Genomic DNA, 15,988 nt, shown 5'->3' on the forward strand with positions numbered 1-15,988 from the left:
GCAGTTAGTCACAGTTTCAGTGTCTGACATGGCACAGCCCAGGCAGAGGCAGAGCTAGCTGCTCTGGCGAGCGGTGAGCATCCCAGTGGGGCAGGGCGGTGATGTCACCCACCCTCAGGGATGCCCTGTGGGGCAGGGTGCACCCACCGTACCCCCTTCCTCCGCCAGTGACCCCAGGCACAGTTTTACCACCTTCATGAGAATTGGGCAAGTTAATAAGCTATCCAGATTCCCCCAAAATACAAATTATTTCAGAAATTGACCACACGTGAGCTGGAACTGTTATTTTCTTTTATTTATTTATACCACTGACATTTCATGTATGCAGACTTACTTTCCCTTTTTAAAAAAATCTTTCTGTATGAACATAAAATATTCCATCAGGTTGTACAGTGAACACTTGGCGTCACCCAATGCTTTAAATCTAACAAGGAAGGAGCAGGGGAGAGATGGAGGCTGCATTCACACAATAATTTATTCCACTTTTCCTTACTGTTAATTTCTGCATTATATTTAAGCCTTCACATAACATAAATGCTACTTCTGGAAATACAGCAGAATATTGTGCAACTTTCTTGTTATTTGTTATTTGCAAACATTTTGTTTTCCTTGAAGCAAATTGCTAAACTTGAATATATCACTATATTTCTTTAGGTGGCTTTCTGTGTCACGTGAAAGCCGAAATATAATGTGGAAATTAACAGCTGGGAAAATGGAATGGACTGCTGTGTGAATGAAGCCAAAGAGAAGAGGAATCACCTTGATATAACCATATAAAAAGAAAGGGAGGGGGAGGTTGTATTAGGAAAGAAAGTGCAAGAAGCAGTTTGCTAATTTAAGGTAAAGGCATTCCAGTAAAAAGTACTTTAAAGCAATACATTTCATACAAGTTTGTCCCTGTTGATCCCATCCTGTTCCAACCAATTCCTAGGCATCCCGTGCCCCTTTGGTCAGTCTTTCCACTTTGGTGTGTGAAGAAATGCGAATGTAAAGAAAGAATGACGTTTTCCAGGGAATGACAAGAATGGAAGTATTCACAGATAGTGAGCATAATTTGGATGCAACATTAGTCCTAACCCAAAGTTGACCCGTTGAAATTAATGGTCATGACTAACTTAGGTACATCTATTTTAATAGGTCAACTCTGAGTAGAAAGAATATTGCATACAACCCTTTGGCAAACTTGAACTGAAGCTGGGTTTAAAAACAAAACAGAAAACACACATTAAAACTCAGAAAGGACATGTGTCAACATTTTAATTCTGAAATCCAAGTTACAGTTTTGAGGGCCCCTCTTGGTGGATATTTGGGCACTGATATGTTTTAAATGGCAAACAACCATTTCAAGTACTCGAGTATTTTGAGTATTTTCTTTTGGGGGGATGGAGCTGGATTTTGAAAGACAGTACAATTTTACTTTGGCTCCAGTAGTGTACATTACTATGGCCTCACCAAGACCTGTTGAAATCCATTGACTATCAAGTGACTAAGAACTAAGTTACATAATCAGCAGTTCCATGTGAAGTATCTGTTGCTAGATGGCAACACTTCAGACTGTAGCTGTGGGATCAAGTGTTTGAATGTTCTTGGAAAGCTAGCATGTCAGGAAGAATGTTTGACCCTGGCTTTCTCCTTGCAATGCTAGCTTTCAATGTATAGTGGGATTTATTTATTTATATGCAGGCACATTCAAACATCTGATCTCTGCTCAGGTGAGAATTCCTTCAGAGTTTGCTGTTCTGTCCTTAGCACCAATCTGCACACACAGAAAAAATGTAGCAAGTGTCAGGCTACATAAGTAAACATAACTTGCTGCATGCCAAAAAGTTGCAAAAGTCTTAAATTAATGAATGAAGAGAGGAAGAAACAAAGAACTACTGTGCCCCAATTCTATATGCATCTACTTAAAAGGAAATTCCATGCATTTTATGGAACTTGCTTCTAAGTACATATGCTTAAACAGAATGATTTAATAATAATAAAAAAAGTTCTGTCAAATAGTGGTACTTAGTGACTTGGTGCCAGTACCAGACTGGCCCATGAATTAGCATACAGATCTATCTCTAATTGCAGGTAAGACATAAGATTTTACAAAACAAAAAACAAAAAAAGTGTAGATTTTGCTGTAGTTGACATTATTAAGACGACACGCTGCTTAGCAACCCAGCCAATCAGATTTCACATTGCCAACTTTAACAATCTTTAGACTCTGGTCTTCCATTTTGAGATAATACCAGTCCTTGAAGAAATAGCTGTGGCCTGTAAAGAAGAAGTAAGTGTTTTCAATTCATTGTCATGTAAAACAAACTTATGGGACTCACAAAAACCACAGCAAAGCAAGGAAAGGGGTTCAACGCAATGATTCTGAAGTTGGCTGGAGGCTTCTGAACTTTGTTCGGTCTAGAACAACTATTATGACTAGCTAACCCCAGGGCTTTCAAGCTATGTGACATCCAGTTACACCAGTGGTTCCCAAAAGGAGTGGTACTGTTCCCTGGGGAGCAGTGAGATTGCTTAGGAGACTGCTAAGAGGCAAGGGGGTGGCTGGGGTGGGGCAACGGAGGTGTAAAGGATTATCCGACTTTGAAAAGCTGGTATCACTGGATCACATTCATCTATTTTGTTGAATGAATTAAGCTAAATAGCTTTAACTGGATTTTGAACAAACATGCAATTAATTGTTACTGTTTTGAAATTTATTGTGTTATTATCTTCGTTAGTGGGCCATGCAAACTGAATATAGTGGTACCTCGGGTTACATACGCTTCAGGTTACAGACTCTGCTAACCCAAAAATAGTACCTCGGGTTAAGAACTTTGCTTCAGGATGAGAACAGAAATTGTGCTCTGGCGGCGTGACGGCAGTGGGAGGCCCCATTAGCTAAAGTGGTGCTTCAGGTTAAGAACAGTTTCAGGTTAAGAACAGGCCTCCAGAACGAATTAAGTTCTTAACCCGAGGTACCACTGTAATGCTTTTTATAGGATGGGGAGCACAGGATATGAGTTTACGGAACTAATGGCACGGTGGCCCAAAAATGTTTGGAAACCACTGAGTTACACCTTGTGGGGTTAGGAAACCCCTCCCCCAACAATAATAATTAAGAAAAATAATTAAGCTGCTTCAGAAGTACAAACATAAGCCACATAAAATATGCTTTATGGGAACTGTGATTCTATGGGGACGCTGAGAATTTCTATTTGAGCATTTACTTGCGGCAAATATATATATATATATATATATATATATATATATATATATATATATACACACACACACACATATACATACACACACACACACACACACACACATACATATTCTGGTTTTAAGTTACCATTTTATTTTATTATTTTAAAGGAGAAAATTGATATAAATTGAACCAGAGTCTAATCTTTCTTCCCTCCCACCCCCATGAAAGGTCTTTAGTTATTCAGGAGATTCAGTTCAAGGGGAGTCTTGGTTGCCGGCACAGCAATGAATGCAGCAGTTCTTAACCACAATCTGTGCTGCATTAAAAGTGGTTTTGATTACTCTGCTGGAGATGAGTTATTTAGACAGCCCGGAAAAGTTCAGGAAAGGTCAGGCTTCCTAAATTTCCTTGCAGCAGTGGGACGTTTTAATTGAAGAGAAAAGCTGTTCCGCGGCTGCAGGCGGCACGCCAAGCCATCAGCCGATTTGGTGACCACCTCCAAAGGGAATGTCTCTGAGGATTCATGCAGCAGACTGGAGCAATCGACCTCAGAAGCAACAACAGCAGCGGCAACAGCAACTGACACTAGGAACAAGATGGCAACTTACCACTTCCGCTCACGTCAAACACAGCATCTAGGTTGTCTGGAACACCATTCCAAGCATCTGCAATTAATTTAGGGAAGCCAGGGTCCATTTTCTTCTTTACTTCATTGTACCTGTGAAATATTAAACATTAGCAGAGTTTTGCGATAGTTATACCAAATACCTAATGGCACAAGCTGCTGTCTTCCACGAAGCCCATCTGTATCACCGCTGCTCAGAAGAGACTATTATGGCCTAGATCAGGGGTAGCCCAATAGGTGCCTTGGGATGCGGGTGGCGCTGTGGGTTAAACCACAGAGCCTAGGACTTGCCGATCAGAAGGTTCGTGGTTCGAATCCCCGCGACGGGGTGAGCTCCCGTTGCTCGGTCCCTGCTCCTGCCAACCTAGCAGTTCGAAAGCACATCAAAGCGCAAGTAGATAAATAGGTACCGCTCCGGCGGGAAGGTAAATGGCGTTTCCGTGTGCTGCTCCGGTTCGCCAGAAGCGGCTTAGTCATGCTGGCCACATGACCCGGAAGCTGTACGCCGGCTCCCTCGGCCAATAAAGTGAGATGAGTGCAGCAACCCCAGAGTCGGTCACGACTGGACCTAATGGTCAGGGGTCCCTTTACCTAGAAGTTCCCTTCATCCCTGGTCACTGGCCATGCTGGTCAAGGCTGATGGGAGCTGGAGTCCAACAACAGGTAGCACATACCACATCAGCTATCCCCTAGCTAGATGATGCAGTGGTCTGTCCCACTAGCAGGCAGCTTCATATGAGCCTGTAGTAACACTGAAGAAAGCCTGGGAAAAGGTTTCTGCCTTAGAAAAAGCTTGAGGTCTGCTATCTTAGGGGGCAGCCCATTAATTTTAATAGAATACATATCTATCTTCCGTGCCATTTGGGGTTGGTTGGGGAGAAGGAAATAAAAGTGTTTCATTTTCCTCTGTATGGTTTAGTTTATATTTATTTATCCTTCCTCTAAGCCACTGTCAACAGAGGGCTATGGATCAGCCTAAATCCCCATCTTGTCTTGTTGTGTGCATCACGGGAACTCAGTTTTGCTCTGTTGAGGCACAGATCCCCAACTTCTACATGTAATTCGGGATTCATTCAAAGCAACTGTATATCCCTAATCTAAACTGCTTTGACTCTCCTGCAACTGAGATGCTCTGGTCTCCGTCAAAGCAAAAGCAAAATGCCTTGAAATCTGAATCTTAGCAGGGAATAAGTGCCCAGCATTGTAGTGTCCAGCCACTGGTTGCCTGCTGAAAAGGTATTACCTCCAAAATTTGTCCCCTGCAAAAATGTAGGTCTTCTTGTTTTTGCTCCAACTAAAAGCTGCATTGACACGTTGCACATCAGGAGGTAAACCCAGACTGGTGAGTCTCTTTGGATAACCTCTTTCCAAGTTGTAGCCTGAATAAACCCAGTATTCATTTCCTGTGAAAACAAAAGCATCAAGTTTAATAATGATCTCACTTACAAATGAGGTTAGCGGGAAGGGAAAAGGGTTACCTCGATCCGAGCTTCTCAGATTTCCTCACAGTTTAGCTAAAGGGGGAATGGGTAGAGAGGAGCCAAAAGTTCATTTCAGAACTTTTCCAGCTCAAAAGTTGGGGCTCGGGGGTGCTTCTGTTTTGTGAATGGGATACACAGTTGCATCCTGGCAAATTTAGGTTGTGCAACTGAAGTGGATTTGGCATTTTGATGCAGCTAACCTGCTCCCAGAAAAGCTGAACTTTGTCCGGTAAGGAAAACAATGGGGGATATTCACTGGAAAGTATGGGGTAACAATTGCTTAACATAATGCCATATATTTGACCAAACTGCAGGAGGCAGTGGAAGACAGGAGTGCCTGGCATGCTCTGGTCCATGGGGTCACAAAGAGTCGGACACAACTAAACGACTAAACAACAACAACAACAACAACAACAATGCCATATAACTTCCCTTCAAACTTTGTGCAAAGGAAGCAAGATGAATTCTCAACAGAACACTCACCTGGAAGCAACCATAGTTTGTGTACCAGAGAGACAAATTAACAGAGCAACCCATTTTTTAAAAAAAAAATCCAATGTAATTTTCACCAGATTAAGTTGTCCCTATCCCAAACTCTTTTCAGTTGGAATTTCACTTACACTACTCTTTTTGCTGGCTAATATCCATTAGGCTGCTAGCTCATAGGGCCGAGCTGAAAAGGGTTTGGAATAGATTTCTCTCCTTGCTCTGTCCTGTCCCTGCCATGCTGCTGCTACACCCCTGGAATGGCACTTTGGGGGGATTTACACTGGTATAAATTCCACTGGCTGAAGTTGAGCCAGGTGAGGGATTTGCACCAGCATATCTCCGGCTCAGCTGGGGTAAGGGAATTACACCAGTTAAAGGCAGATCTGGGGCAGTGCTACAGGTTCTGCCACACTGGGCACCAAGCCTAATTGGCGCTGCGGGGCGTCACAACTATGACATAGTGAATTGAGCAGAATGGAAGGCGAGAGGCATGGGGAGGGCACTGAATTCTGGCCTTGCACAGGGCGCTGCTGAAATCTGAAAGACCCAAGTCTGCCCCTGTGCCAGTATAGCTTTGGCTGAGCTGGGAAAGCTCAAGACTAGCCAAATCCAAACCCTCTCAGCCTGGTGGATCTTGAGTTTGAGTAGTGCTGTTAGCGTAGTCCTTTCCTTGAGAGTGAGCCACATTGACTCTGACCTTTTGTCACCCTCCAGGAAGAGATGGAGAGGCTTTTGTAATATATATGGCGGTGACCTAGTGAGCAACAGGGAAAAAGTGTTTATTTAGAAAAGCTGGAACTGAGCATGCTTGAGGCCTGCACTTTTAGGAGTGGTTCAGAGATGGATGCCACACTGCAAATGGTATAAACAGAAACCAAGAACTCAAACCCATTATTGTTTCATCTTACTAGTATAGCCTACATACTTTATAGCTTCCATGTGCCCAAGCAACCAGAATGTTTATGCATGCACATTCTTTTTAAAGAAAAAGAAGTCATTTTATTAGTTTTAGGTTAGCCTGTACATTATTTTAAATTGGGCAAAGGCCCACAACATGACTCTTACTCATTTGAGATGGGAACTGGGGGTGTTTTTGTTTGACAACATTTGGAACACAGAGATTTGCTTGCTGACCTCTTAGCAATTTGCCAGTTTGCATTGTTTTGGATTTTTCCATATAGTGAGCTAACTACGGTAAATTTCTTTAGCAAACAGTATTTAAAACCCTACTTCACCCATTCAGTCCCACAGGGGGAGTGGGGATGTAATGCTTGGACACAGACAAATGAGGTGTTTTGGCTACATCCAGTTTATCATGGAATTCAAACTCAGCAGCCCTTCAGCCATGTGGAATTCATTATAAGACTTCCCCCTTCCCTTTAAAGAAATTGTTGAGCAGCATCTAGCCATAGGTTTTCCCTCCCTTTTTTCCCTTTAGCATGCCTGGAGATGTTTAGTCATGTTGCAATGGATAACAACACACTTTTCTTTTTTGCTGGCTCAGTTATTCAAAACATTGACAACAACCTCCCAGCTCCACTAGGTCAGCCAGCACAACTGCAGCTGATATCAATAGGCACACACATAAATGGTCAACAGGAAATGCAATCTCTCCTTCGCTTTCATTGCCCCATGAGACCACATTCACTCCATTTATTTAAAAGCACTATAACACCACTTTAAACAGTCATGGCTTCCCCCAGAGAATCCTGGGAGCTGAGATTTCTTAATGGTGCTGAGCGTCTCCCAGAGCTACAGTTCCTGGTGGTTTATTTTATTCATTTCTTAAAATTTATGCACTGTTTGATGTTTTTAAAAAAGGAAAACCTTCAAAGCGATTTACAAAAAGATAAAATAATAAAATCAAGAAAAAATTACAATACTTTGAAACAAACAAACCCGAAACCAAATGAAAAACAAAAACAGAACACAATAGGTTTAATAGTTAATTCCTCTTCACAGGAAGTGGCCTGTTGGTCTGTCCCAGAACTCTGGGGTCCTTTTCACATTATCCTAACAGCAAGCTGGGAGTTGTTGCTGCAAAATATGAAAAGCCCAAGTCACAGGTCCAGCCCTACCATTAGGTAGAAGGAAGTTGCTGCCACAACCAGCTGATTTGTGAGTCACAAAAGGGCATGCAGTGCTTTTATATTTAATTTATCATCGCTGTATTTTTTACTTTCAGATAGAAGCACTTTGCTATTGAAGAAGAAGAAGAAGAAGAAGAAGAAGAAGAAGAAGAAGAAGGAGAAGAAGGAGAAGAAGAAGTAAACAACCAGCAGTCATAGCAAGGGGCAGAGGAAGTTCCAGCACAGGATTATAATGGGTTAAATGGTTAATGCTCCCTTTCCCACCACCAGGATTCTGATCTGTTATTAATTTTTTTAAGGTCTTTCATGCATTTCTTGATGGCATGAATTGTGTTGCATCATGACTTTCCCCCTATAAGTCAGGGAGAGCCCTCCAGATGTTGCCTAACTACATCTCCCATCAGCCAAGCCTGTTTTGCCACTGGCCAGGGATGATGGGAGTTGCAGTCTAACAACAACTGGCCCCAAGCTAGCTATCCTGAGTTTATCATTTAATAAGGTGGTCTACAGAATAAAATGATACAGAATATAATACTTCTGCAAACTGTGCTTACTGTACATCTTCCAGCCAAGCCTACCTGAAAAAAAGACTGATTTCTCTTCTTGAGGGGCCTCATAGACAGCGTCAATTTTTTCTGGGAGCTCTGGCCAGAACGTAGCAATCAGCAAAGGACCACTTGGCCTGTTTCGTTGGTTTGCTGTCCTCCAGATGAATCTAGGCAGAAAAATCACAGTGAGTTTACAAAGGGCTGATTCATTGGCACATCTGTTTCTCATCACTGCTGGCAAAGGTGTGTGTGCGCATTTAAGTGCCTGTGTGTGTGTGTGTGTGTGTGTGTGTACGCACACACACACAATCCATCAGCAACACAAACAAATAATGATTAGGATTTTTTTTTTAACAAAAATGTATCAAAGGTTGGTGAGCCTTCCTTTCTTTGGGAGGCATTTTTGTCCCATAGACACCTTAATGTGCCGCACACAGCCGTTGATGGTTTATAACAAGTTCTCTAGCACTTACATTAATTCTTACCGCAGAACAGAAAAAAAGAATGTATTTGGTGCTTCAATTATCCCAGCAAATAAACCCATTTACAAGGCACTTAAACCCTTTCAACCATCCCCGTCGCTGCACATTGAACAGATGGATACGCATTTGGCAAATGCCAACATTTGTATTGGGTGCATTACTCTGGATGATTATGATTGTAGCAACCAAAAAGATCAAATCTAATGATCATCTATCAAACAGCTTGGCTGTAAATGAAGCCTGGAGCATTAAAACCGCTCATCAGAGGAATAAAGCGGGTAATTTAGGAGCTGTTTTATGTATAAGGCAGTGCCTCCTTCCGATTTATGAGCATTAAAAAACTGCAGTTTGATTTCGGCGGCGGCGGTTGATTGTGTGTGTGGAAAGGGAGTGGAGAAGCACAAGATGTTAACAAAAGCACCATTGTGATTCTCTCTCTCTGCCCCCCCCCCCAACTTTGCTTGATAAGCAGTTCATTTTATTCAAAGGACATACACACAAAATGGCCTTGTACCAGCTGGCCATTTTAGTAGGCAACAAGTTTGCTGAACCCTTCCCAAAAAGATGAGGCTGCAATTTGCTGAACGTCAAGAAAATTCCTTGCTTGTATTAGAACCTTGTCTACTAGCATTATCCAGCTTTGCATTTTGTGGAATGGAGGCTGGATTTCAACAGGAGTGAAAAAGAACAGTCATGATTCGTAACTGGAACATGGACTTAGGTGGCCTTCCCAGCACAATATATGTGCAAAATGTGGTCTTCTTTGCACAATTAATATTACAGCCACATGGGCAGAACTAATCTCACACGGTTTGTCACTTGGACAGAACAGAAGCTGTTGAACATCCTGTGCCAATAGACCCACCTAGACCATCCTGGTATTCATGAGCATACCAAGATGCATGAGATACTATCATAGGTCAGTGGTCACGTGTCATCACAGGGGAAGCAAATTTTGGGTTGTACCCAATGTTCTCCGTTCACTACTGCAAGGGCTTTTGTACTAGTAGATGGGTTAATTTTAATGTTCAACAGTAGATGAAACCAAGACAACAGCTGCACTGGCAGAAACTCATTGCACAAGAGATTGTGCCATCTGTTGTGCAACAAAGTTACCAGCAATCTGCTCAAGCATTCTCTTCCACTGCAAGACATTTCACCAGTACAACAAGTATACCATGAAGTGAATTTAACCTTGAACTGCATTGAATACAGCCCTATAAGTTTTTCCATTGACAGAACAGAAAAATTACCTAAGATATTATTCCATCTAAGGTTCCATATTTTGTTCAAAGGGAGGGGGGAAGCGGACACCAGTGAGCTAATCTCACAAGCAACTAATTTACTGAATGCCTTGTATTAAGAGGAGATGGCAATTTGTTACTCTCAAAATGTTGCTGGACTCCAGCTCCAAACAACCCCTGTTAGCATGACCAATGGTCAGGGATGATGGGAGCTGCAGTTCATGAACTTCTGTTGGGCCACAGGATCCCAATCCCTGATCTCAGGTATGGAACCATTCTGTCTCTCTGCAGTGGAGGGAGGGATGAGACAAGATAACAGGGCCTTTCTTTTCCAAGCCAGAGTTAGCAAGTTAGAAAGGGCCATTTTAGTACTTCAGGAAAATCCAAGAGAATTCCAGCTGAAAAATTCAACAGGGGAGAGATTTCTGGGCATGCAGCCGGCACCAACAACTATTAAGTGGCTTGGATTTTGAAAGCTCCTTTTCCTGAGCATGCCTGGATGGGTTATTTGGTTTAAGTCAAAGCATCCAAGCCTCTCATGTTTCTGCGCCGCACATAACTGGGTCAGCTTCCAAAACTGTTGGAACAAATCTGGTCATTTTAAAAATGTACACAGTTCTTGTATGTCTGGAACAATGCAATATCCACTGACATTTTCGTCCTTGCCAGTTTTGTAACATTGGAACTGGGGTTTTCCTTCTCTTGGCAGTACTGCTGACAATACTTTTAACATGTTTATTGCCATAGCAAAACAAGAGCTAGTCTAAGTAGAGAACTAAAGGGAGAGACAGGAAGTTCCAGATACGGCAAACATGCCAACTTCAGTTTATCTCCAAGAATCCCTTCTTTCAAAGAATGTAGCTCATCAGATGCTGCTCCTCTTCTTCATTTATTTATCTATGCCACTTGACTCAAGGCATCATCTAGACTGACCCCTCAGAACCCCAAAACATGAATAACACTTGATCTGCTTTTGCTTCGGTACAAGATAACTTGAGTAAAACAGACTATTTCTTCCCACCTACCGGTCTTTGAAGTAGAAGATTTCCCCTCTGAGTTGAGCAACAGCATCAAATACAATGTCTTGGTTGCATAGTTCAGGGGTGACTGGCCCAAGTGTTGGACTTGGGCCTGGACCAACATCAGTAGAGCCCCCTGCAAATAAAGGGAAGGTTGATAATGGAATGAGGTCTTAATGTGATTATTCCTTTTTTTAAAAAGAGAAGTCAACAAGAGGACAACAAAAACAACAAAAACACAATTTCATTTCCAAATTTATTTCTAGTGAAAGTAAAATGTAGTGCCTGAGGATCAGGGCAACAAATAGAGGTGGATGGAAAGGGGTGACCATTTGAATCATGAGGCAATGGACAAATGACTACTCCCTTGCTCCATAGACAGAAGCTGACCAGACTGGCAGATGTATCTTATGTTACCATTGGAAATGGGGCGGCATGATCCAGTGGTAAAAATAAGGGCTGCAGCTTAGTGACAAAGCATCTTCTTTGCATTCAGAAAGCTCCAGGTTCAACTCCCAGCACCTCCAGGTAGGGCTTGGATTGAGCCCTGTCTGAAACCCTGGAGAGCTGCTACCACTCTGTATTAGATGGACCAAAGGTATGACTCAGTATAAGGCAACTTCTTATGTCCCTGGGTTCATATGTCCATTGCAACTGAGAGCCTATGGGCCCCAGGGCAGAATGAAAGGCACACAGATCTGTCCTCTAGCACCTTGTCACTGCTTCTTGCCCCTCAGCATTCTCTGCCCAAGGAGTCTGCCTCACTCAGCCTAATGGTAGGGCCAACCCTGTGGCAAGGGATATTCAGTCTTATTTAAACACTATCTGTAGCAGCCTGGCTGGTAGGATACCTGAGATGTCTCAGGGGTTTTTGTATCAGCTAAGCTTCTTTGGACAGTATGTGTTCTGCTGTAGGCCAAAATGTAGTACATGTGTTTTGGACAAGTGGAAACATTACCATAAAGTTCCTGGATTCCCGTGATGTCATCCTGGGAAAGCCGAAAGTTCTTGGTGTAGGTATAGATGGGGGCCATGAGTGCTCCAGGATCTTCAGAATGCTCTAGTCCCATGGCATGACCAAATTCATGAGCAGCAACCAGGAAAAGGCTGTAGCCTGAAAGAAAAACAAACCGGGTTTGGGGCAGCTTGAACATAATGCTATCTGTATATTTAATTGCAGAGCCAATTTGACTATTCCTTAAAAGCTCTGCTAATAGGGGCTGGAAGAGATCCGGCTTCTGTGTACTGAAATTAGACATAGCCTAGCTGTGCTAGAAAAGCTTCTGAGGTGCTATGGAGTGTTTAAAAATATTCCAGGTGTTCAGCAGAGAAAGCCCAGGGACAGGTGACACTGCATTGTTGGCACAAACAATGCATTGTTGCATTTACAGTATCATTCAACTGTTATAGCTTCTTTTCAGAAATCTTTGAATGAGTGTGGAAAGCAGAGTGGGATCTTGTGTTGTGCCCTGGCCTCTGACATACACAAACAACTTAGGCCTTAAATATCCGAAGGACCACCTCCTTCCCTACATGCGCTTTTGGTAGTAGCCCCTAAGCTGTGGAATTCCCTCCCCATGGTTGTGCATCTGGCACCTTCATTGTGTAGTTTGTGTCAGATGTTGAATATAAATCTCTTTACCATGGCCTTTGACAAATGCATATTTTGGGACCCACCCTATTTTCTTGACTGAAATTGGTTTTAACTGTTTTTAACATTGTATGTTGTATTTTGCAAGAAATAATGAAGAAGAATGAGAACAGCAGCAGGAGCAGCAGCAGCAACAACAAGAAACATGTATAGGTTCACTCCACATTATCAGAATTACTGAAAAAGCAGGGCTCAATTTAATATGGAAATAACCACATGTGACCACAGTTGTGCTTGTAAACTTTGTTCTGGCCTTCAGTTGAATGCTTCCTATGTTCCTGTCTTCAAAGGACATCACTTGGGAAATTTCATGAGACAACTCTTCTTCCTGTTGTGAAGGCGACTCATTTGTTTTATGTTTTGCAATCTATTCTACATAATATTCTAGGTCGTATTTCTGAGAAGTGCCTAAGTGAGATGTTTTGATTCACCAAGGACAAACGTAACCACAATCTGGACCTTAATCTGTTTTGCAAGCTTTCCCCAAGACCAACATGTTTAAGAGGAGGGAGGGTTGTGTGCACAGCAAAATGGCTGCACCCAGCCATAAAGCATGAGGGTATGTTGTACAATAAAAGAGAAGAAAATGGTGCACAGTCACTTCCTGCACTGTTTTTGAAATAATTTTTATCTGACGTTGTTGAGGTGCCACATTCAGAAGCTGCTCGAAGCAGCTATATGCTGTTAAAAGCAAGACTAAGGAGACGAAGGAATGCAGAACAACTCTCAGTATGCTTCATAAGTACGCCTCAATTTGCTTTTTTGCTCAGGTGACTGTTTTAAGATGCATATTTTTTTTAGGATTTCCCTGGAACCCCTGGAATCATCCTAACCAAATTCACACAGAGACATAGTGGAATGTCCACAAGCAGGGCTGGCTGAAGACATTTTGGCACCTGAGGTGAATCACAAAATGCCCCCCCCCCCCCGAATCATGCCAGGCATGTGTAGAGCCCAGGAGACCCCAGAGGGCAGCCCTGTTATTTCTTCCCTAGGGGTGGGAGGAGACCAGCAGTTTTGTTTCTCATTTTGCAACTTTTAAGTTCAGTTCTCCATATTTCCACCTTAGTTTCCACCACCATTTTATTCCAAATGTTTCCTAACGCACACATTTGTGTGTAATTTTGCCTAATATAGAATACATATCTTTGCAAAGTAATTTCCCCTAATATATTTTTGTATGTTATTTTCACAAATATATGTATATGTATGCACACTTTACCCCCTGCACTGGCATTTTTGTATACATTACATGATGGGAGAACCACAATGCAAAATTTAGAGAAGTGCAAATATTGAAGGATGACAATGATTCAATCTCTATATTGTTTGAGAAAGGGCAAGATATGTAGGTTCAACTTTAAATGCTAACTGTGTCAAATTTATCCCTATCCATGCTGTAACTAGAGTGATTGTGCATCCCCAATTCCTACTTTAGAGAACTGGAGCTAGTATGCATATATGACAGCCAGTGTGGTGTAGTGGTTAGGGAGTTAGACTAGAATGTGGAAGACCTGGGTTCAAATCCCCACTTGGCCATGAAGCTCTCTGGGTGACCTTGGGCCAGTCACAACTTCTCAGCTTAATCTACCTCACAGGGTTATTGTGGGGATAATATGAAGAGAGGGAAGAAAGTGGACTGTAAATTGAATAATAAATAATAAATATGAGGAAAAGAGCTACCTTGATCTGGACAAAATCCCCACTTGCGGTCTTCGTCATAGTTGCTAGTTGAGGAACACCACATCTTCCCATCCTGACGCCCAGAGCTGGTACAGGACTCGTACTTATTCCCAAGGAATATGAAAGGAAAAACACAGGGTGCTCCTTCAGAGTTTCCACCAACCGTTGACATTGCTGCAGAAAAGAAGAAGCAAAAATAAGAGCTGATTTCTCCCTTTCCCATTCAGTCCCTTCATTATTCTGTGGATTCACTCTGCCATTCCGTCTGTGCTCCTGGAATTCTAGTTGGTTTCAGCTTTTGGTTCCTTCAGTTTATCCACATCTTATTTTTTGCAGCATTGCCCCTGCAGAACTCAGCAGGGAGCAAAATGACTCTGGTTCTGCCCGTCATTGGCTCTAGCGCCACCTACTAGTGGTCCCTGGGCCTTCTACCCCACCAGTCCCAAAGGGCACCTGCCACCGCTGCCATACATCATCATCTGGCATGAAAAAGTAACAACTGCTTCTTTCCATCTTCCCATCCTTAGGAGATTAAGAAACCTGAAAAGGTCCTCTCTCCAAAGAGAAGAGTAATAATAATTTAAGAAGCATTAACACACAGCCACCAATGTCATAGGGGAGAGGTTGCTTTCATTGGCATAAATCTACCCATGCAATAGCAAAGCGACTCTACCTGTCTCTGGACAAAATCCAAATTTCTTATCTCGGTCATAATCTTCAGTGGTCCCACACCATCTGTATCCATCTGTTCTTCCTTCCGTGGTACAGCTATCATAGGTGCTGCCTTGAAATTTGAAGGGGAACTTGCACGGCTGCCCATCACCATTTCCACCCATTGTGAATAGCACTGCAGGAGGAGGAGGAAGACATTTCAAACATTTGGAAGATATCATTTGTGCTTTAATCCACTGCACATGTGGCTATGCGGCCAGAGGTATAGTGGTCTGGAATCAGTGACCTATTACTACTTCTGCAGTAGGATCCCCATCTCCTAGAGCTGCCCAATCAGCATGAAAGGGGAGCTTTGCAGCCACTGAGAAGAAGTATTCTCACTCTTTATTCTGATTGGAGCCAATCAGAGTGAAAGGAGGTAAGTCAGCTACTGAGGATTGGCTCCTGGAGTGACTCTGAAGAAGGCACATAAGAAGAACACCAAAGGGTTATTCTGTCTGCTCCAAAGCTAAACATTTAAGAACACTTCTGTTTCACAAGGACAGTGCACAAGTTACATACTATGGAACTTCAAGGAAAACACAACTCAAGTCACCCCAAAAGAAGATACTGGAGCACTCAAAAACATTTGTCCATGTACATGCACAGAAAACAGTAGATCTAGCTGAAAGGCAACACATGGAGATCTGCATTGATTGTTGCAATGCACCCCTTACTGTTGTATAATTGTAAGGTTATTCTATCATCTTAGAAAGCTGTATAATCTAGCCTGCAACAATGATGAAGGGATCCTGCACTTCTGGATTTGCCGCTA

The 15,988-nt window shown here is 42.5% G+C and overlaps 1 protein-coding gene across 2 annotated transcripts in view; it reads right to left on the reverse strand.

Annotated features, from left to right (window-relative positions):
* Positions 1 to 274: 274 nt before the first annotated feature.
* MMP2 (matrix metallopeptidase 2) overlaps positions 275 to 15,988 on the reverse strand; it is a 30,226-nt gene continuing 14,512 nt past the window's right edge. Inside the window, exons 6-13 of one of the 2 annotated variants that reach the window (XR_014551224.1) lie at positions 15,176 to 15,349; positions 14,503 to 14,676; positions 12,127 to 12,282; positions 11,175 to 11,304; positions 8,454 to 8,590; positions 4,407 to 5,218; positions 3,799 to 4,074; positions 275 to 2,259 (exon numbers count right to left, since the gene is read on the reverse strand). Coding sequence is in view for 1 of the 2 variants with exons in the window: in XM_083626044.1 (XP_083482170.1) it covers positions 2,156 to 2,259; positions 3,799 to 3,908; positions 5,059 to 5,218; positions 8,454 to 8,590; positions 11,175 to 11,304; positions 12,127 to 12,282; positions 14,503 to 14,676; positions 15,176 to 15,349 (1,145 nt within the window). In the remaining variant the exon portion in view is untranslated. The remainder of the gene's footprint in view (positions 2,260 to 3,798; positions 4,075 to 4,406; positions 5,219 to 8,453; positions 8,591 to 11,174; positions 11,305 to 12,126; positions 12,283 to 14,502; positions 14,677 to 15,175; positions 15,350 to 15,988) is intronic. The other variant, XM_083626044.1, reaches the window with a different exon arrangement.

This window comes from Podarcis filfolensis (assembly GCF_964270895.1).
Source record: "Podarcis filfolensis genome assembly, chromosome: 8".
In the NCBI taxonomy this organism is placed as follows: domain Eukaryota; kingdom Metazoa; phylum Chordata; class Lepidosauria; order Squamata; family Lacertidae; genus Podarcis; species Podarcis filfolensis.